Genomic DNA, 23,547 nt, shown 5'->3' with positions numbered 1-23,547 from the left:
CCATTTTAAAAATGCATGACGAAAATGTTGGGAAATTCAGCTCATCATCTCTACGTTTTCTAGATTTCTTATCACAAAAGTGCAAGCATGACTTTAGGACAAAAAAGACTTGTCAGGGTTACATAATGCACTATGATTGAATAAAGGCCATAAGAACTGTAGAAACAGTACATTGTAGTTTGATTTCCAGTGGCCCCATGAGGACTTGAAATCTGTGGTGAAGTGAGAAAATAAATTTGATATACAGCATTTCAGTGCAATACTGACAGGACTGTCACACCTCTGAATGGGACCCAGCAGACAGTAATTACTGGAAAAGTGTTAAGATATAAATTGAAGATTAACCATCAGTGGGAACCAGGGAGAGGGGTGGGGGGGGGGCACAAGTTCTAAAGGCCATTGACCTGGACATCAGTGTTCCCTTGACCTAGGTAATGAAGTGTCCACAAGGTTCATTAAATTTGCTGAAGATGATCCTAAGCGAAGGGGACAACCATAACTTTGGAAGATAGAAGAAAAATATTTAAAAATCATAATAAATCAGAGAAAGTATCAGAAACAAATCACTGATAATCAGCGCAAGGCAGGACAGAGACAGAAGTAAAAGCAAGTGACAAAAAATATTCAATGACTTAGGGTGACCATATAAATTATCATCTAAGCCCATATATATTGAGGAGGAAAAGGCATGCTAATTATATACACAGACAACAGGCTTAAATTGAGATTGTCCCAAATAGGGGAATAATGTCACCTTAGAAATAAGACCTTGAACATATAACTTTAAGTGTGCTATTGAGTAAATATTGGATTCAGTCTTGGTATTTAAAATGTGTTTTGGTGGCCAGCGGGTCTTCCTTTCCCTTCCCATAAATTCCAAAGACTATTACCCTCTTCTTTATGCTAAGTCATTACCAAGTTAAACTACAGGGTAACAGTATTTCCAGATTGACTACAGTTTTAAGTTCCAGGGCTCTGGGGAAATGCCTTCTTTTTTCTGATTAGCACCCTTTCTGTTTTATATCACATTAAGTTTTAACCTCTGAGATAACTTTTCTATTTGACTAGAATAAAAAGGATCCTGCTTGGGGCTTATCATTTAAGGGTGGTCATTAGTAGAGAAACAAACAAATGAAAATAAAATATTGGTATGACTGTGCATAGAGAAGAGAAAATTAAGGAGGAAATTTAATACTAGGTTCTAAGTGCATGGAAGGAGTATGCAGATAGCACAGGGGCCATCTGTTCATTAATTTCACTGGCAAGGGCAAATGAACCCACACCACAGAATGAAAGAGATAGAGTATTTATCTCAGTTGACTTTTTTAAATGGCATTAATTCTCTTCTAGCATAGGGGCAGCTTTCCCTGAAGGAATCTGGAGGAAGGACAAGCTAATTACTTAAGTTTCTAGCCATCCATAAGACTCCATCATTCTATATTACAACAATGTATAATTTGTACTATCCAGATGGCATAATTCCTATTCAAGAAGTTGCTCACTTTCCCACCAGCATTTTTCTCAATTATTATAAAACTAGAATTGCATTTAATATTTTCAGATCACCTGTCTTGAAGAATGGACTCCCTGTAATCCAAATCGGGTTACAAGGCTGAATTCTTAATATACAATAGTAAGTCTATCTAGTAGATGATAGTGCAAACACACAGTAGGCAAACCAAAAACTCATGCATAAAAGTTTAATTCAGAGTCACAAGAAAAATGTGGTTATATAATTCATCAGTACAGTTACTGGTGCCATCCACAATTACACATACGGAAGCTTAGAATGGAGGTATCAGAACTCAAGCCCAAAGAGTTGAAGATTAGAAAATTCTACAGCCATTGGAAAGTGTTCAAAGTCCACAGCATGTCAGTGAGCAAAATACTGAATCCAGTCCTTGAGTGCAGAGTTCCTGCGCAAAACAAGCACTTTTTTATTTCTGAAAAGTAGTTTTAGATTTAAATTTGGTAAATCCTAAAGTCTATAGTATACCAATTTTTGAAGCTCTAAGTTCTACATGAAAATCTTTACTCTTTATTTTATATCTCCATTTGTAGACAATATTCTGTAATTAAAAAGAAAAAGTTTTAAAAGCAAAGTTGTCATGCATTTATGACATGAAAAATTTGTGACGACTTGCCACCTGACAAGATGTGCCACTCACCATTTCCCTTAGGAAAAAAAAAAAAGAAAAAATGTGAAAAGAGCATTTCACATAGGAAGACAAGAAAAGCAATTATGCTATTAAGGGCTATTTGGTTGGGGAATACTAAGTTTCCACAGTGAAAAGTCAGTAAAAAAAAAATAAAATACATTTGAAAGATAAATAATAATACCCACAACAGTAATCTAATACCTAGATCCCTTTCGGTTGCAGTAGAAACTCGCACAGAAGGACACATCTTTCTGTATTCGCCTCAGCTCTGCAAGCCAAATCCAACACCAGTGCGCTCTGGCGCACATACGCTTATTGCCTTAACCGGAGGTGTTCACAGCGGCTTATTCCCATTATCCATCTGAAGAGCCTTGCAAGACAGTCTTTAAAGGGCCTTCCCTGTGAATTTTCTTCATGACCGTTCTCAAAAGGTTGTATTCGGGACACCTACAGAATGTGTTTTATATATTATTTTAGTGTTTCTTTAAATATTGACTTATTTACTTAGAAAAAGTACTTGTCTGTTTAAAGATCTGTGTTGTTATTTTGTTAGACCAAATGCTAAGGTTAAATATTCCTCTAGTTTCTTCCTTTCAAGATGATTATAAACAGCTTCTGTGTTTTAACAGGTTGTTGTGAGCAATCTCCTTAGGCTTTAATCCAAAGTTAAAATAGGATCCTTGCATAAAATATCTTTAATTCAATGATTTAGTCTTCAATCTATTGGTAAGAAAGCCATGTGATATAGTGGACTCTGAAGTCAAGCATTTGAACATGGGTCAATACAACAGAAATTTTCACAAGCAATTTAATCTTTCAAAGACCAGCTTTATCATCTGTGAAATGAAAGTAATATTACCTATTTAAATGGATTTCGATTAAGACTAAAAGAGATTATATGAACAAAGTGTCTTTTACACTCAAACATACCATTGTAGGCATCTATAAAAGTCACAGAAACAAAATAAATAGTAAAAAAAATAATAATGGCAAAGAAAGAAAACAAAAAGAAAGAAATCAAGATAATAATTGGTTGGAATGTCACAATTCTACAAGTCTACAATTCTAAAATACAAATAAACTTTTAAACTCTAATATTTCTTGTAAGATTACTACAAAGTCATTTGGTGGCAAAAACCAAATCTGAATCAATATAAAGCAATTCATACTTGTGCTGAAGAAAGATCAATCTTTGATTACAAATTACTGCTCAAGACTGTGTTTATGTAGTGGAATACACAGTATTTTCCCTAAAATATAAAATATTTTGAATCCTAAAAAATATCTACCACTAAGGATTTAGGACAAGGAATCGTAGTCATATAATTAAATCCATTGACCATTCTGATGTTATAAGATACTGCCTACATTTTATCAGGGGGTATCATAATCCCAAACATTAGCCCTCTTCATTTGGTTTTTACTTCCTTCATCCATTCATTGTGTCCTCTGAGGAGGGTAAAGTGAACAGAAGAGACAAGGAGGAAAAGCAGTAGTGCATGGAGTACGTGCTCAAAGACTCTGTCACATTAAGTTACAACTGCTGGGTAGTAAAGCTGGTGAGTATTTTAGTAAAGAGAAGTGATGGGTCCATTTAAGAAGAAATTATTAGAGAATTTTAAACTTGACGCTGTGAAACTAATTGTAAAATTCATGTTAAGCAATTTATTTTTTAAAAATTGGGGATATGAAGACATAAAAGCTAAAATGTGATAGACCATTCTCTTGGAAAGTTTTTTTTTGAATCATTTCTTTCTCCACGATGGTTCTGTTTAAGTTCAGAATTTATATTAGCTCAGAGTTTTGTTTCTATAAAGGAATTGGTGCGGAGGGGAGGTACTATTTGGAGAAAGGGGCTAAAAGCTACTTTCTGAGAGAATTTTTTCTCCCTAGAGAACAAAAAATCTCTAGGCAGCTTTCTCTGTAAGCTAACTAAACCAGAGGCAGGCCCAGCTTTTACGGGAGCATTAACTACAGAACATATGAAGCATTTCCAAGTCCGGAGGAGCCAAAGAGCTTAAGGTTTTTCCGCTATGAATCTTTAGAAGCACTGGTTCTAAATCTTGGCTGCACATTGGAATCACCTGGGAGCTTTAAAAAATACCGATGCAACCCCACAGATTTGAGTTTAATTGGTCTGAAGCATGGCCTGGTCCACAGGATTTTTAAAGTCTCCTCAGGTGATTCTAATGAGCAGCCAATATTAAAATCCACTGTTTCAGTAGCTCTGCAGGCCCAGTCTGATCCAGGTCAGCTGCTTGCTCTATATTCAAATCATCTTAGGTACCTGATAACAATACAGACCCTCAGACCCATGCTCAGGCCTACGGGATCAGAACCTGTGGGCACGGGTCCCAGAAATTTGCCCTTTTTGCAATGCCACAAGTGATGGATTCCCTTTCACACCAGTCTGAGAACCACTGCTTAAAGGTATGGAACAGTGATTGGTTAGCAATATAATCATTGTCAGATACATAAAATAAATTCTTCCTTTAAAGTTCTATCATTTTTTTTCTGAAAAAAAAGAGCCTTGCCTAAAAGAGTAATAATCCTGAATGATTCTCAAAAATATGAAATCTTTGTCCTCAAAAAAACTTAGGAATAACTCCATATTGTATTCCTAGCTTAGAGCTTCGCGGTGCATAGAGTTTGAGAAGCCCTGTAGCCGAGACTTGTGTTTCACTTTAACTCAGCGTTCTCTAATGCATTGACTTAAAGCTCCACGTACGTCTGTTAACACTAATGTCTTTATGGTAGTTGGTGGCTGTGGGTCTCTGTTGCGGGCAGTCACTGAGAGGACATGACCAGTGGTTAGTCCTGGAACTGGACATGAGCAATTAGAGTCTTCTTTCTCCTTTCCCTGTCCTTGGAATGTACATTCCGCCCACCATTCCCATGCTAGGAGTCACCTGAGAGAGTAAGGTGTTGCTGAGGTCATCTGAATGGTACATGTGGCTGAACTCAGTTAAGGCTTCTATATAAACGTTTAAGATTCTGGTGGTCAGCTGTGGAGATTTACTCATCTTGCAGCAACCCAAGATCAGCCTCCTATGTAAGATCTTTCGCTTATCAAACCAACCACCTACTGATCTGTAGGTGGTCTGTCTCTTCCTTTGGTCCTCCTTGCCCTCCGTGTGTGCGGCCAGTTTTTGAACCAACAGTATCCAGGTACTCTCTCAGAAGTTCCTTAACCTCCCTAACTCTAATGACCTTCCTGTCCACCACATTTTGAGCCAATATTCATAGCTATAGTCCCAACAGTCAGAAATGTAAAATCCCAATTTACCTCCTCGCCTACCTCCTTCACACTACAGTTTGAAAATATCCTGGCTACTAATTATCCATCTTGCTCCCTCTGAATTCCATTTCTTTTATATCCACTCTGGACTCCACCTGAACCCTCTTAAATGGCATCCTCAAGTCTTGCCTCTCTGTTCTTACCTCACCTGCCAAACTAAATCTTTATACAAGCTGGTCCTCTATCTGATACATTCTACTCTCACTTCCTAACTTTGCTAACGGTTCTTCAGATCTCCCTGTAGAGGAAGTTACAAGTATTGTTAAGTTTGACTAGGACCCCCTTACGTGTTCATCTAGCATACTCATCATCACCCTAGTCTGTATTTGTTTACAAAATTATCTCCCCATGAGACTGTCAGCTCATGAGTCCTGGATAATGTTCCACAGTGCTTATTTTATATTTGTTACATTCCATATATTACAAATCTGATTATAAATAAAATTTTACTATATATAACAGATGACAAGAAAGGTAACTCATCCATAAATTGTATACATGCCTTGTTTTATACTAGTATTTTAATCCACGTAATTGGTATCGTATTTATTTCACTTCTCTTAAACTTTCTAAAATGCTTCATATTTGCTAAATAAGTAGCCAATGCTACTTGACAGAAAAGAATCAGAGGAAGTGAATAATGGATGAAGTGCATGATAAATTCTTGAATAACCAGTAGCTGATTAAAAAGCTCATTTAAAAACCTGCCTATTTTTAGAAAGAGGTACCAGTCAGTACATATTTAGATAAGCCACATCAAGTCATTTGAGAACTAATTAAAACCATAAGGGCCATTAGCTAGGACACAGATACTTAGGGAAGATTTTCATACCATACAACCATACAACCCGGCAATTCCATTCCTAAGTATTTATCCAAAAGACAGAAAAATATATACATTCACACAAAAACCTGTACATTAATTTTGTATCAGCTTTATTCACAACCATGAAAAACTGGAAACAACCCAAATGTTCTTCAATTTGCAAAAGAATTAAAAAAAAAGTGGCACATCCATATATCAGAATATTACTCAGCAATAAAAAGAAAAAATAAACTTACTTATGCAGGTAATAACATGAATTTCACATACATTAAACTAAGTGAAAGAAGTCAGCCTCAAAGTCAGACTAACAGGCTACCTGAGTCTACTTATCCAACAGCATACCTATGAGTCCTTTTACATGAAAGGTAAAACTACAGGAACAGAAAATAGATTAGTGGTTGCCAGGGGCTGGGAGCTGAAGGAGGGGTTGACCACAAAGGGAAGAGGGGAACTTTTTAGGGTGGTAGAAATGTTCTATAACTTGATTATAGCGATGATTACATGACGATATGCACAGTCAAAATTCATAAAACTGTATGCTAAAAAGGGGCATTTTACAGAATGTAAATTATGCTTTGATAAACCCCGATTAAAAAAGAAATTAGGACCATTAGCCATAACGCGAACTAAGCCTAAAAGCCAAATGATGTGTAGAATTTGGTTTGTCAGTGTTTGAATTATCATTTTGACAATTGTTTCAATCACAAAAGAAAAATACAAAATAAAGGTAGGGAAAAATATTCAAAAAACACGAGTTAAAACAAAGCACTTTATTTACTTTTGCCTTACAAGCTTGGTGAAGATTATTAAGAACAATATGCTCCCCAGAGGACAGAAGGACATGAACCAAAGGGTATTAATCTTCTTTTCTTTAGTGTTTCCACTTCTATGAATATATCTTAAATTATTAACTTACAAAGATGTTTATCCGAGTACTGCTTTTAATGGTGGAAAATGGGACTGAAAGCTATCTTCAATGACTAACAAAAGGTAATGAATGGTTCATTTATATGGATTAGAACTTTTTCAGTGTAATTATATAATATTGTATAGCATAGTGATTATGAGTTTGAGCTCTGAAGTTATAAATATGAAACATACATGAATATAGAAATGAAAAGTGGAAAATATGGTTCTATATTCTTGTGTCAGAACATAGACCAGCTGTGTGACCTTGGGCAAGTTACTTAACCTCTCTCTGTCTTGTTCTCTGTAAAACAGAAATAAGATATACTCAAATAATTTCTGTGAAAACTAAAATGACATGTTCTATGTGATGTTCTTTGCATAACTCCAGACACATATTAAGGTCTTACTGAAGATTAGATTTTACTATTGTGCTTGATATGATTACTTTATTTATCGATCTGTGATCACATCTGTGAAGTACTCTTCTGTGAAAGATCCTGTACCACACACAAACCCATACATGCACTCATGGACCTTAAAGGCTATTTGAAGAAAAGTTTCCATATATGGTGGCATATGGATTCTTCCTATTCATTTTTGTTTTGCTTACCAAGATTTTTCAAATTTTAAACAATAGACATGAATTGCTTGTTGCTTCTTTAATGGAAACAACAAACAAAAATATTTGGTTGTTTCATTGTTTCATAACACTGTAAATGTGCCCATTGTTTAGTTTTCTAGTTTTAGTCAAGTGAAACTTTACATTTTTTTCTACAGTGTCATGGCGCTCTGAACTGATTCCGATGGCCTCAGAGGTGTTTTAGGACTGTCCACTGTGTAAGAACAAATCTGAGAGAGGGAGGGGTGAAATGGGTGGGTGGGAGTGGTTCCCCATGTGTAACTAGCTATGTGCATTGGGAATGATTTTCAAATCCATTACTGTTTTATGCTCTCCTTAACTAATGACTGCGGGAATCATAGAATTTAAAGACGCAGTCATCAACTCTATATTTATTCACACAAATGAGATGAGAAAGCTTATTTATATTCAAAAGTAATTTACTGAAAAGATGTTAGATAAAAGGCCTGTTAGATGATGGAAAAAAAAAACAGGCTTTTAGTCTTTTGTAGTATATTGTGATTTATAAATAATGGAGAAATAAATATGAATATATGGGAGCACAGACAGGAGAAATGACATGTGGCAATAATAACAGCAGTGTGTGCTCGTTTTTTAAACTAAAATGTTGACACCTGTTGGAATTTTTAAGCTCCCATTTTCAACTGACTTTCTTACAACAAAATTAAATTAGACAAATGAGAACAGAGTACATACAGCATGTAAACATTGATTTACTTCAAATATTTTTCATAAGTGCTCAAAGCTTAGGTTGAGGGAAAATGCCTAAAATATGAATATATTTAGTTCCACTAACTATCCCAATATCTGATCACTAATAAAGTTGTTTTGACAAGGTCCTATGTAACATTTATATTACAGTTCAGCAGCTCTGTACAACAAAGATTTGCGTTATAGAAAAGCGAGTGAATCTTAAATAGACTGCCATAGTTACTCATGACAACATTCTGAAACCTCAAAGGAACTTATCATAGAGAACACCATAATGTATAATCATATTTGTCTTGGCAAGAAACCACAGGATTGTTTTGCTGTCTAATGTATGCAACATTTTATAATATAATATTTTCTGCCACATGCGCTATGTATGACATAGACAAACTGTATAAACCTTAAATCCATGAAATACATCTATAGCATATCCTAGTCTGATATAAAATAAAAACCCTATTAAGGGAATCATTGTTCTTGCAGGAGAGAACTATATGTGTTAAGCACCTACTATACACCAAGAAGTTTATTTGTGATCTGTTAATTCTAACAATTACCTTATAAGGGAACCATTAGTGTATCACTTTTTCAGGTAAGGAAAAGAGGAAAAGAGGAATGATTTGTTTAATTCCGCCTAGTTATTATGTAGCCAAACCAGGCTTCAACCCTAGGACTGCTGGCAGCTGCAAAAATCTGGCTCTCTATCCCCCACCTTACTCCTACTCTGCCTAAATTTCAGCTCAGGCTTCTCTTCGACCCCTGTGATTTTATAATATGCAAAACAGTCAATGTAAAGGTCAATGCATTTGCTTCTCTGGGTCATTGTGAACTCTCTTAGAACTTTCCTATCTATATAATTTTCCTTTAGAGTTGCCATGGGAACGAAACACGGTTATGTCCATCTGTAATAGTACACACTGATGACATCTCCAGCTCTGGGGAACTGTCATCGCTGCTTACCACTTTCATTCAGGTGGTGCTTCTGTTAGACAATGCTTTTACACTCTGAGCTTCTTGTGTAGGGCCAGTTGGTGAAAAACCCCTTATCCGAATTATAAAACTGTAATCTAGTAAATTATTCCTAGATTACCTTCTGTTTCTTGTTATTGGCAAGAGAGAATTCCCTTTGGTTCAATTGATTAGATCACATAAACCTGAATAAAATAATGCCTAAGTTTAAATGGAAAAAAAATGTTTTCTCAAAAAGCATTTTCTAACCACTCAGCTCTCAAAGTTAACCCAAATTAGCTATAAGTGACTATAGTATACATTCTAATTACCTTAATAAAACTATGTAGATATTTATTCCTCTCAGATCAATTAGAAATATTCCATTTTCTATCAAATCCTGTCTATTCTTTCATTTATTTTTAAATATTTTTGTTCCCTTGCCAGATAAAGTGTCCCTATCTTTAGATTGTCTGTATGGCATCAGAATGATAATACATATGCATAATGATAATACATATGCATACATTATTTGCATGAGCTTGCCTATGCAAATCTGAATGTCAGCATTCTGCCTTTGAGGAGGATTAGCAGGGGGCAAAACAGAAAGGAGAAGAGTGTTGAGTGCTTATCAGCTGCAGTGACTGCAGCCCGACACAGGAGGACCCCTGGGAGGAATGTCAATGTGCTCCGTTTCCATTAGTTACAAACAAGAGAAATCTCTGGAGAGAGGACAAGATGCTACGATGAAAGGTCGGCATGTTTCTTGGGTGGGGGTGGGAAGTGGTTTTCTTAGTGACATTCTGGCTGGCAGTTAGCCCTTTTCCACAATAAATCATTGAGACAGTTTAGATAACCCCTGCTATAGACCTAATGCTTATCCCCCACCCCAATTCAAATGTCGAAACTTAATCCCTAATGTGATGATATTAGAAAGTGAGGCCTTTGGGGGGTGATTACATCATGAAGGTGGAGCCCATATGAATGGGACTCCCTCACAGCTTCTGCCCTATAAAGTCACAGGGAGAAGATGACCATCTGTGGAATAAAAAGTGGGCCCTCGCCAGACACTAAATGGGCCAGCACTTTGACCCTGGAACTATGAGGAACAAATTTCTACTGTTTATAACCCACCCGGTCTATGGGACTTTGTCAGAGCAGCCTGAGTGGACTGAGACAATGCCTCTGATCAGAGTCAGCACCTTACTAAACACAGACTTTGCCAGTGATGCCTGCTCGGTCATCACGCTGTGACAGGACTGTGCTGAGATCTAGTCCACGTCCTCAGTATCATTTATCTGGATTTTTACAGTAGCCTCCCAGATTGGGTTTTGTTTTGTTTTGTTTTACTTGAGTGTTGCCCTCCTTCAAGTTACCCTTCATTCTGAACATGCCACTTCCTTCCTCATACTCCTTAGTGGCTCCTCGTAGCTTATAAGGTAAGCACCAACTTCACCATGTTGCATAAAACACCCTTCATGCATTTTCACCAATAGTGACAGAGAATACTTTCCCATATACTTATTTCCCATTTGCATTTGCTCTCTGATGGTTTGCCTCTTCGTGGACTTAGCCCTTTTCTCAGTTAGGATGATTTACATACTACAAACATCAATACTTTGACCGGTGTCTTGTTTATATTTTACACTTTGGCATTGGCCTTTTCTGATGTTTTAAACTATTCTTGACGCCTTTTATTTTAAAAATGTTTGAACTCATATTTTTCTAGTTAGCAATGCCAAGAATGAACAGTGATATCAAGTCCCTCCTTTATAAAATTTGGAAATTATCATAGCTTTTACACTTTTGTTGGTATTATCTATGATTGACTCATTTTGTCATTGTGATATTCTTTTCTTTTGTTACATATCTTCTCTTAAGTTAATTTTTAATTTTGCACTCTTTCTGTTACCACAGTTAATTCTAATTAATTGCATATTCTGCCAGTTCTTTCTGCCAATTTAGTTATATAACTTTCCCAATTTGAGAGCTCTATCTAGGTATTAATGTATATGGCTCAGTGAGCTGGCAAACATCCTCTGTTACCATTCATAAATAGTATAATTCTGGAATTCTTACATATACAGTATTTTATGGTTATCTTAATACTTAAACGAACTTTTGGGTGGAAATAAAATTCTTATGTCACACATTTTTGTCCTTAAAAACTCAGAAGACCTTACTCCACTCTGTTCTGGCATTTCATGTTGTGGAGGAAGTGGGAGGCCAGTGAACGGTCAGTCAGATAGTGTATTCCTTGTGTGCATATTAGTTTTCATTTGGTACACTATGTTACAACCTCAGAAGCTCAGTGTTTCCAACAAGAAAAACCCATTTCTCCCAACAGTATCATCTATCGCAATATTTATAGAATTCTTTCTTTGGTATTGAAATTAAAAAAAATCACTGAGAAATATGTAAGTTCTAGAACATATTTTCATTTTATCTTGTATCTAGTTAATCCTTCTAGCCTGAAGATTCAGACATTTATTTAGAAGAAAACTTTCCTTAAAGTATATCTCTATTTCTATTGCTCATTTGTCCTCTTCTTTAGGGTCTACAATGATTCATATGTTAGATTTCTGTGATATGTCTTTCATGTCTATTATCTTTTCTCTGGTCAAGTTTATTCTCCTGTTCTGTTAACATATATGCTGAAACCCAAGAAAAGAGATGCTGTCCTCCATAAATTTAATTAAATTTCTTGTCATTAATCCTTTTTTCAGAAACATTTTCTAATTCTCAATATATGTCTATCTCTCTGCATCATGAAATTATTTTAAAGAATCTAAGTAATTATCCTGATTACTTGAATCAAGATAGATTTAGCTCAGTTTATTTTCTTAAAATGAGTGAGAGAAGATTCATCGAAGATCCCATAATTGTTTTCATGAATAGTCGGGGAATCTTCCACTTAGATCTTCAGCTGAAGAGATGAAGGATGTAGTTTTATAACATCATTTCGATGATTTACCAGCCTGAGTGGAATGGGAAAAGAAGCTGAGGCCATGGGCATTTCCAGGAAGATCACTTTGTTTCTATATAGTTTAATTTCTATGGTTGTTGAAATATCAGAAGGATTGCTACTTTGTTCAGCATAACCTCCACTCCAGGAAAGATGGTGTGGTCTTCGGAGGCAGTTGTTTTTTGGTTTTTGTTTTCAAATGAAGGTAACTTGAAGGTAATTCCCATCCCATTTTATGGTACTCATTCAGTTAGGAAACAGTTCCTTCATCTGGCATGAACCCATATTAATGAGAAGGCTAATCAGAGGAAAATTTCTTGTCTGAAGGCTTTCTTTCAGTGTATATTTGCACATTTGCTATCTCTGTCTCAAAATGGTGTTGGTTCAAAGTGCTGAATTGAGCTCTAGAATAGACTCTCCATTCTCTCAGAGTGTGTACTTATCTCTCATCTTCACTGTTTGAAATTTTGGGGTATTACTGAGATCCTATAGGATTTTAGCCACTTCTACCACATTAAACTTTTTTATTGGCAAAGAAAAAATTTAATTGTACGTCCTTCGAACTGGATATATTTATACTCTATCTAGTAGAAATGGCTAAGATTTTACTCTACTTTTCACTCTTAGTGACACAGCTATTAAGATATTAACCCTGACTTTACTCTTGCTAATATAGGAGATTAAAGGTAATGAATATGTAAATGTTTCCATTTTCACTTCCTAGAAGAAGAGTTAGACTTTTGTTTCTTAAACTTCCAAGAGTAATTACAAGTGTCTTTGTGTTTGGGGAGACATCTGGAAGCCAGCACCACTGAAGCTTTTGTTTGGGATGCATGGGCACTTACAGGCAGGAGCCAGAAAATGATGAGTCTGAAAAGGGGGTGACGTGACCTATGGTGAAAGTTGGCTCCCTAGGACCTTGGGTGAGTGGGGACTTTGTGCATCCTATAAATGAGAGGTACCTGCACACAGCTCATATGTAGGGCCCCACGACTGATACAACATGAAATGGGGATGACCGCAAGTGTGCCAAGGGACACTGGACTGTGGGTACGAGGGCATGAAGGCTTGGGAACTCCAATCAAGGTCTCTATGCACAATTTGACAGAGAAAAATAAACCAAACACTTTCCAAAAGATTTTGCAAGTTATAAAGAAGGGGCACAGGGATTTAAACTACTATGAGGGATTTTTCCCAAGGGACTTTGATCAATCTGAACACATCAGAAGTCAATATGAGGAAGTATAACCAGGACTTCCTAGGAGAGTAGCTGAAGAAAATTGAATAATTTTATAACATAACTATTTTAGTTACATAATTATTCATGAATATAGCCTCTTTATAGAAAGAAAAAGAGAAAAAGGAAAGAAAGAAGGGAGGGAGAGGTGCAGGGAGAGTTGGATGAAGGGAGGGAGGGAGGAAAGGAAGAAAGAAAGGAAGGGATAAAAGGGAGGAAGAGAGAAAGGAAAAAAGTCAGGTCTCCCATCTCAGCTGCCTCCTTAGGTTTTGTTGCTATCACACAGGTATCTGTAGGTCCCCCCTCCTCCCACCGGCCACTTTTCCATCTCACTAGAGAGAGGTAGCTTGTTTGGCATTTTGTATAACTAGCTTCATTACACATACACACATTTTACATATATCAACTTTAAAAAAAACACTTTACAATAAGCATTGGAAAACTTTCTACATCTTGATTTACCTCATCCATTTTAACTGTTGAATAGTAATAATTATGATTGGCAATGATTAAGGATTTGATAACTGTCATTATTCTAAGTGCTTTACTATTATCTTACTGAACTCTCATAACTATCATTCTATAAATGAGAAAACTGAGTCACCGAGAACTTGTTATCTGCCCAAGATCAAATTATCCAAAATCCTCAGCCAGTCTACCCCCCAAACCTGTGAGCAGAAACACAATAATGTACTAGATCCCATTTTAGGAATGTATCATGATTGATTTACTGATTCATTACTGATATATAGTTAGGCCTTTTAAGATTTGATATTACAAAAGCTGTAATGAAGTAACAAGTATCTAGTGGACATTGAAATATGATGGGCTAGTTTCCATGGATGATTCTTTTCATAAAACCAAATATAATAATTGCTCAGACTTACTCTTCTCTTTCAGAAAAGTCATGACTCTTCCTCATAAACTATGGTAATTAACTATATGACGAAGTCCCTATAATTAAGGGATAAATTGCTGGCATAAAAATAAAGAATGAGTGCATGCTGTAATTACTCTGTACCTTATAGTTTATCAAACATGTACTTTGAACAAAAGAGACTATGTAAATATATAACTTCTAAAAGAAACCCTTTGCTTTCTCCACTCCAAACTGATAACCAGAAAATGACAGCTTGGCATAATAATGCTAAGAGTTCTGGCTATGCCCCAAAACTGAAACATGGAGCTCCCTTTCTCTACTCAGAGGGCCAGTTCTAGTATCCAATGTCACTCATCAACTATCAATTATGAAGATCAAGCTACTGGGAAGAATTTTCCATTCACTTGTTTTTCATTGTGAACTACGATGATGAAATATTTACTCCAAATATTTCTTATTGCAAAAAGAAGAGAAAGTGATTGTGGGCTTTCTTTAAGTGATGGCCTTCACACTAACGCACGTCCTCCCAGCAGCAGAGCTCCAAAGGGAAGCCCGAGTTGCGTTGCCAGCGTCTAGACGCGTGATCGTCCCGTGGTCTGTGTGAGTGCGGGGAGCACACCACGCACTGTGCGCGGTGCGGACAGTGTTCTGCCTGGAAACAGGAATGAAAAGTGAGAAGAGCAAAGTCGGGGTTCGCCAGCGTGTGCGCCAACGCACTCCGGTGGGCAAAGGGGAGGATCGAATCGGGGTCAAATCACCTTCACTTCCTAACTACCAGAGTGAAAACGAAGCACACGAATTGGTCACAAAAAAATTAATGAAAGAAAGAAGTTAATCAACCTTGACCTCCTGCAATCTATAGATTCTAATAGAATATTTTTTGCTTTCACCATCTAATATTTTAAAATTCACTGTAAATAAAAATGAATTAACAGAAAATCAACAGGAATTTTTAAATCATTTACTATATAGAATGATAGAATGGAATGTGAATATTTGGCAATGCTAGGAGGCTACTAAAGAACTCTTATGCAAATAAATAAGTTAAAATGGAGGAGACTAATTAATGCTAATTTCAGATGTATATAAAATGAAGATCCTAATAGCTACCTGGACCATTTTCTTCAAAATAATGTTTAAGATCTCTTTCTAAATTCTACTGTTTTAAGTTAAGCAAGATCTACTTTTACGCATATTATCCACTTTTTAAAAAAACATTTTATCGCATCAGTATGGATCTTGAAATGTTACATCGTATAAATTTTCTTTGCTGCTTGTGAATGAGATGGACTTTTGAAAATGCTTAACCATTTGAGAGTTCAGTTTTCTTAACTGTACAGTGGGGAAATCTATCGTAACTGGCCATCAGCTAAGCCACTGTAAAAAACAGATGGAGGTTTTTTTTGTTCTCAGAGCTACCTAGGGTGTGTGTGTGAAATGCTCCATGGGCTCATCCAGGAACTCAGGCTGTCAGGTGGATTGGTACCTTTAAAAATTACAGATTACTCATTACCTTTGCATTTGGTGAAAAGGAGTGGAGAATACCTAGGACAAGAGCCTTCACAGAGATAAACCAGAGGTTGCACTTACCCCGTTGCTTAATTGCATTGGTCTTAACTTAGTTGTATGGTCACATCTAACTGCAATGGAAGCTGGGAAATACAGACTACAACTGGAGAGTCATGGGAGTGGCTAATATTGACTTGGGGAATTCAGTTGCTAAAAGGGAGAAGGGGAGAAGGATACTGATGAACTATTAGCAGTCCTTGCCACTATAATGATACCCAGGTTTAAAAATTATAATTAAAAAGTAAAATTATACTGGTAGAGCATAGAAGTATTTTTGTAGAATTTACATAAGCAATCAGTGTAGTGCTTGACACACATTGAATGGTCATTAAATAGTAGTTATAATCATCATCATCATCTAGTACCTCTATCCTCACCTGAATGCTTGAATGAATGACCTCCACAGTATCATGAATAAATGATTATTTAGCAATACTTGAATCTCTATAGTAAAAGTAAATTTCATTGCTCTTAAAGCAGCCAATCCATTTTCAGAAAGTTTTTACTTCTTTCCAGACATTATTTATCTTCTTACACTTTCTTTTCTTTCACCCTAATTGCAATCTCTGAGGTCCCGCAGAACAAATCACATCCCTCTGACATACAATAGTCCTTCAGATATTTGTGAAAAGTTATTGCTTCTTCCATGAGTTTTCTTTTTCTCTAGACTAACCATTTTCTGTTCCTTCCACAGTCTCTCATAATCCATGATGCTGAGTCCAGTCATCATCCTGGACACATTTATTTGTTCCTTTAACAAATGTTCATTGAGTGCCAACTATTCTATTTTGTCAATGTTTACCTTAAAACTATGTCACCAAGGGCAGTACACAGTTTTTCAAGTTGGTCTGAGCAGAGCAAATCTCATCTCTCTCACTCTGGATACTGTTTTCCTGAAGCAGGGCTTCAGATCATATTAACTCTCGGAAGCTGTATCATGCTGTTCACACATGCTAGGTGGTCGCCTACTATACCCTCTGAGCGATTTTCTTTCATGCAGTTCACCTAGATGTACCCTACCCTACACAAACTTTTAAAAAATACACATAAAAACCATTTTCTTTATTTCTAGTTACTTGTTCATTGTAATCTTATCGTAATCTCTTAAGAATTTTTATTCATTAATCCAATATGTTAATTTCCTTCACAGATTCACACCATCTAAACACCTGATTAGCATGTAATTGAACTCTTCATCTAAGATATCGATCAAAATGTGGATATGGACAGGGCTGAGGAGAAGCCTTTAATAACCCTCTGAGCAATTATTTAACCAGTTATAAACGTGCATAACTGCGTCATCATCATTTTAAAAACATTAAGTTTCAAGAAAAGTTTTTGTTAGATACCTGGCTTCTGTGTTCATCGCCATGCCCAAGGAGGCCTTGACCCACCATTGGTCTGGCTCCAATCAGTCCCCACCTGACCCTGGGTGCCTCACTGATTAGAGCATGACTGGTGTTTTCCAGCTGCTGGACCTTCATGCATTGAGATACAACAAATATTTATTGAGCCCTCATTATGTGCCAGATGTTATACCGAGGAGTTTCTCATATACAGTTGACCCTTAAACAACATGGAGGTTAGAGGTGCTGACTCCCATGCAGTCACATATAAATTTAGATTCCCCAAAACCTTACCTACTAATAGCCTACTGTGGGCCATAACAATTATTGATAACATAAACAGTTGATTAGCATACATATTGTATGTTATGTGTATTACATACTGTGTTCTTACACTAAAGTAAGCTAGAAAAAAGAAAACATTATTAAGAAAATCATAAGGAAGAGAAAACACATATACAGTATTTATTGAAAAAATCCACATATAAGTGGATCCATCTTGTTCAAGGATCAACTGTAAATGGAGCATAGAAGAAATGGAACCTATTTTATAAAAAAAATACACATATTCTCAAAATTATCTTATTATTTTGCTCATGCATGAGACCATTGCACAATGTTCTAGAAGCTATGACAAAGTACGGAACATACTCCATATACAGGTACGCAGCTTTAGCGTGAGGGATTCAAAGAAATATTTTAAGTGTGATTTACCTTTTTCTAACACAATGCCTTCAGTGAGTAAATCCCTGCTAAATACCACATTAGACTCTGAGCATGTTTCAATAAATGGAAAATGACTGTGCAAGTACTCTCAGGAATAATTATTTCTTTGCTCTAGGTAACAAACACATTTTAGAATTTAAATTATGCATCACCTGTACAGATGTTACCTTTTCCAAAGGACTTTCTGCTCTAGGAATGCTAATCATTGGCATCTGTGTCAGATTATCCGTGCGTATATGCTCGTTTTCTGGTTGTCTTCCTTTGAAATTATTTACCACACACACGACCTAAAATTTCAGAAAAAAATTATAGTTTAAAACAAAGCCATGCACTCTATGACTATGACTCTTGAGTAGCCTAATACATTGAATCATAGCAATAAAGTATTAAAATTACTTAAAGATTAAATATATATCTTTATATGTAGATTATATATAACTTTATATATATAACTTTATATATAGATTTATCTTGTATAATTTTGAAATAGTTATTTCAGTGCAAATGTATTCAAGAAAATTCATCAATTAATATGTAGTTCAGTTAATAATGATGATTTGTTATTCCATTATTTTCATTAAATTAGATTATAGTGAATGCTCAAATCAATCCAAAAATAACATCACGACCTTATAAAAGTTCATAGTAAACTAACCTTTCCCTAATGTAACTAACCTATGACTTAATTTCAATGCTAATTATTACTCATTGCTTCAAGATCATTACATTCATAATAAACCTCTACAACTGGCTCTAATTTAGTAGATCCTTTCAATTAACCTAGTTTATTGTCTCTTATTGTATCTCATATATACTTGGCATTTCAACAGTAGCTTACCGGGGCTACTGCTGAAATAGAAAACCTTTGACAAAAAGGGAACTGAGCTTTGTTTCAATTGATTATATCCCAGGGATGACAGAATTTGAACTAAACCAGAGGTTCTCATACGCGAGAGTGCATAAAAATAAAGCTCTGGCACTGTTAAAAATGCACATTCCTAAACCATTCAGTAAAGATTATAATTTCATAGATGAAGGATGGGGCCTAGGAGTTGGCACTTTAAAAATGCATTCCAGAAGCTTCCGATGCAGGTAGATCATACTTCAAGAAATAGTGAATTAAACAACACAGGAAAATTACTTGCTACTATCTGCTTAACTAGTGGGTAAGATACTTTTGAGCCTTCTTCTGGGTTTTATATTCTATTATCAAATCAAAATACGGAATTCATTTGCAGTTAAAACCTAACAGTCATTTTAAAAAGTGCTTAATATGTAATTACACATTTACATTGTCTATTTTCACAAATGCTGCACTGGAAAGCCTTTTCTTCAGTGGGGCTCATTGCTGAACACTTTCAAAGGCCAATTAGATCTCGATTACTCTTTAGTTTTTAAATAAAATTTACAAATCTACAAAGTAATAACATGTACTACAAAACCTTATCTTAGAAAAAATATTTCCTTGCAAATTGGTATATATTTACTACCCTTCCACTTCCTTTAAGAATTACAGATCGGAAGCATAGATCAAATCTTGATCATTTATACTTCAACTTTATCATCACCATCAAGATCTTTAAAGGGAGGGATGGTAAGGGGTTGGAGGTGGACGCTGACAAAACTATTGAATGATGACCCTACAGAGGACTGACCGTGATTGCCTTGAAGCAAGGTCAGCTTATTTTGTTTTTGTTTATGCTTTGCTCACATCAACCTGTGAATCTTTTCATCAAAGCACTTACTTCTGTATGAAATTATACATTTGTTAGCCTAATTGGTTGATGTCTCTTCCAAGATCGTAAACTCCATCAAAGCAGACGCCGTCTCTCTCTTTTTTTGTTCACCATTGTATTCTCAGTGCCACAGAGAGTGAAGAGATTAATGAATGAGCTTGCATGCAGGGCAAAATTTCTAAATTTTCTAATGTTCCTGTGTAATTTAAAGTAACTTTACTCTGAAACATTCTACTTTTACATTAAAACTTCCATGTGTATAATTCTACCCTCTCCTACAAAAATGACAGTCACCACAACACATATATTTTCTCTTATTTTTCCAATAGTAATAATAAATTAATCTCATCCATCTATGATCATTTACCCTCTTCCCTTGTGGCAAATAAAAATCTCTATTGTATGGGGTCAAGTGCATGGGTTTGGGATAAAAAAATCTTGGCTTTAATCCTAGGCTCTCTTATTTACTAATTGTGTGAGCCTGGGCAAGCTGCTTAATATAACTAGATCTGTTTCTTTTATCTACAAAATGAAAATAATAACTATATCTCAATCTGCTACTGTGACTATTGGTTGAGTTAATTTAGTAAAGAGTGCTTCAATAACTTTTTGTTATTGTTATTATTATATATGATAACATGACAAGCTTTTGCTATGGCTCAACAAACTTGAACTATTTCACCTGACACAGTAATATGCATCTTTTTTGGAAGTTCTTTAAACAATATTAATCTACAACTATTGTTCAACTAGTATTTGTTTTGTATTTTCCTAAGCATGGAAATTCTGTTCTCTAACTTTAATGAAAATGCACATAGGACAAGAGTGATAAACTCAGTATAGAATATAATTCCTTGTTAGATTTAATAGGATGGACTTTGAGTGCAGTCAGGAAAAATGAGAGAACCATGTAATCAGGGATGCTTCCTGGGAAAGTTGGGACTCATCTAAGAAAAATGTCAAGTGCATAAAGGATCTGAATACAGTCATCAAAGGTGAGGGCCATGATGTCCGGAGCCTTCTCTGTACCACTTGACGGCACTTACTACATTCAACCCTGAAAGGAGCTCTGAGAAGTGAATAAAACAGTTCCTCATTCAGGCATTCATCCATTCTTTCATCTGTTCATCTATATTTCCTGAGAACCTCCTACATATTGGACCCTGTACTGGGAATACACAGTGAAGAAAACAAAGAAACGCCTTCTGCATGAGCAACTTACATTCTAATGGGTTTCATAGCAAAAAAAAAAAAAAAAAAAAAAAAAAATTAAACAAAAAATTTTATACGTGGTACATTAAAAGTTGAAATGTGCTATAAAGAAAAGTGAATAGGGAATGAGAAATGTCCTCAGGAAGGGGTAGTTCAGGGAAGGCCTCGCTGCTTCAGGCATAATGAAGGGCTAAGTACTTTGTTCAAGGTCACACATCCAACGTGTGGCAAAAGCAGAATTCACGCCTAGGTTTGTCTGACTCCCAGAACCCCTGTTTTGCTCCCTGATACATACAGAGGAACAGGCTTTTCCACTGAGGCAAATGTGTAGGCTGGACAGAGTCTGTTTGCGAGAGAGAAGGATCACTGACTGGATCTGAAGTCCACGGATTCCACTGTAAAGGGGGAAAAATAGACTTGGCTGGGAAGAGTGCAGCCAGATTACTGAGGATCCCAGAAGTTCACTGGAAGCGTCTATATTTAATGCAGCAGGAAATTGGTTTGGGGTGTTTTGTTTTGTTATTAGCAATGAATTATGTTATAATGTGTATAGAAGAAAAATAGGAGATATTTGGAGGAGAACCTGAACTGAGGAGGCAGCTAAGAATCTATAGACATAATAGAGAGAAGATGCATTGATCTAAAATCAGGAGGTTATAGTCAGAATGGCAAAGAAATAAGATACAGAAGAAATGTTTTCATAATGGAAATGAACTGGGATTAGATGAGTCACCGGGTGTGGGAGATAAACCAGGAGAATGAGTCAAAGGCAAACACCAGACACTGGGTCTAGGTGGCTGTGGGCTGTGGGTGCCTTTCACTGAAACACAGAGGCTCGCAGTAGGCTGTCTTCATGTTATTTTGGAATCATTTTAGAGTTCTGCACACACCACACAATAATTAGAAACACCTCAGGATATTGTAAGCCAGAGCTATAGTCGCTGCTCAAAATAAATGCTCTACTTAGTTGCCTACATGAGAAACCTGGGAATCGTCAGAGACTGCTCCCTCTCCTTTGCCTCTGTCATCTCCAGTGTTCCATCGGGCGCCAAACCATTCCACCTCCTGAACACCCCTCCTCCTCCTGGCTGTTCCTGAGTTCCCTCTACAATAAACTGGTCTTCTAGAGAGGAAACAGGTTTTCCTGAGTTCTGCAAGCTATTCTAGCAAATTAATTGAACCTAAGGAGGGGGTTGTGGGGACCTCTGATTTATACTCAGTCAGTCAGTCAGAAGTACAGTAACAACCCAGACTTGTGACTAGAGTCTGAGGTCCAAGGAGGTGGTGAGTGGAATTTCCAATCTATTACAGTAGGGGCTCTGTAAGTGTTTATTTTATGAAGGAAGAAAGGGGGGAATGTCTGGAGGAATAATCTGGCCACTGTATTATTGTCTGACCCCTGAAACAGACTGTAACTCCCACCGGAGACAGGTCATGTTTATCTGAGCCATCTTGCATCTCTAGTCTTGGCACAGTGCCTGACACCTGTAGACATTCAAACTTTTGATAATGGTTGTGAATGGATGCTTAAATGCTCATTTAGTTACTACAGAGTTAAAGCATTACTTTCCCATGACCTTTTCATAAGGTCATTTTTCCTAGACTACAGGGAATGTTTGAAGGGTTGTTACAGAATGTTCTGAATATGTGCAGTAGGATGGTCTTGAGCTGAAAGGCGATCCAAGTCATCATTCACCATGAGGTTCTCAGACAGGGAAGTGACTGGGAAGACACAAGCGTTCTAGAATTGGCCTTGTCAAGAAGTTCACTGGAAACAAAAGAAAGATGGCAGCAGCCACAAAAAATAATTAGCAGGAAGCCTGATGAGACATCAGAGAAGATGCTCTGGACCCACAGAGCTGAAAGCAGTTACGTCTGCCACCACTGCTCTGAAATTTTGATTTTTAGCATTCTCCTTGTTTGCCTATGATTATTTCCTTAAGATTTATGTAAGATGTCTTTTGTTTTGTTTCATTAAATGTCAGTCTACTTCAACTGTGGTGAGCAAAAATAAGGAAAAGGTTTTGATCCAAGCCTGGGCCCCAGTTTACATGAGGCTGTAGCATATTTCTGGGACAGGGAGGGTGTTAAGCCTAAGTCTTCCAGAGACCTTGGGACACAGTGGGAATAACATGAGGAAGAAAAGTAGCACCAGGCACAGAGCAGGGAAGAGGGCATAGTCACCACTTTACCATAGGAGATTCTAGAAGAAGAACCAATTTAAAATGCCTGGCACAGAAACTGTGCTCAAATTTTTAGTAGCCAGAAAGATACATGTAAATTTTCGTTTACTGGATATTAACTAGTAAAAGGAGGCAGGAGAAGCTACTTAAATGTCATCAAACGGGAACTAAAGTGTGTCATAATACGTCAATGCAAAAATGT

General features: G+C 36.4%; 1 protein-coding gene across 5 annotated transcripts in view; it reads right to left on the bottom strand.

Moving 5' to 3' along the window:
- The window catches only part of PLPPR5 (phospholipid phosphatase related 5), a 92,788-nt gene that overhangs the window by 3,488 nt on the left and 65,753 nt on the right, over positions 1-23,547 (bottom strand). For 2 of the 5 annotated variants that reach the window (XM_016127559.2, XM_016127557.2), the window contains 2 exons: positions 18,367-18,501; positions 17,492-17,620 (listed from right to left, as the gene is read on the bottom strand). In XM_016127559.2, the coding sequence (XP_015983045.1) occupies positions 17,492-17,620; positions 18,367-18,501 (264 nt within the window). The remainder of the gene's footprint in view (positions 1-17,491; positions 17,621-18,366; positions 18,502-23,547) is intronic. The other 3 variants (XM_016127558.2, XM_016127561.2, XM_016127560.2) reach the window with 3 other exon arrangements.

Source organism: Rousettus aegyptiacus, unplaced genomic scaffold (assembly GCF_014176215.1).
Source record: "Rousettus aegyptiacus isolate mRouAeg1 unplaced genomic scaffold, mRouAeg1.p scaffold_m13_p_17, whole genome shotgun sequence".
Lineage (NCBI taxonomy): Eukaryota > Metazoa > Chordata > Mammalia > Chiroptera > Pteropodidae > Rousettus > Rousettus aegyptiacus.
The sequence above is the reverse complement of the archived record's forward strand: the minus strand, read 5'-3'. Positions and strand labels throughout refer to the sequence as shown.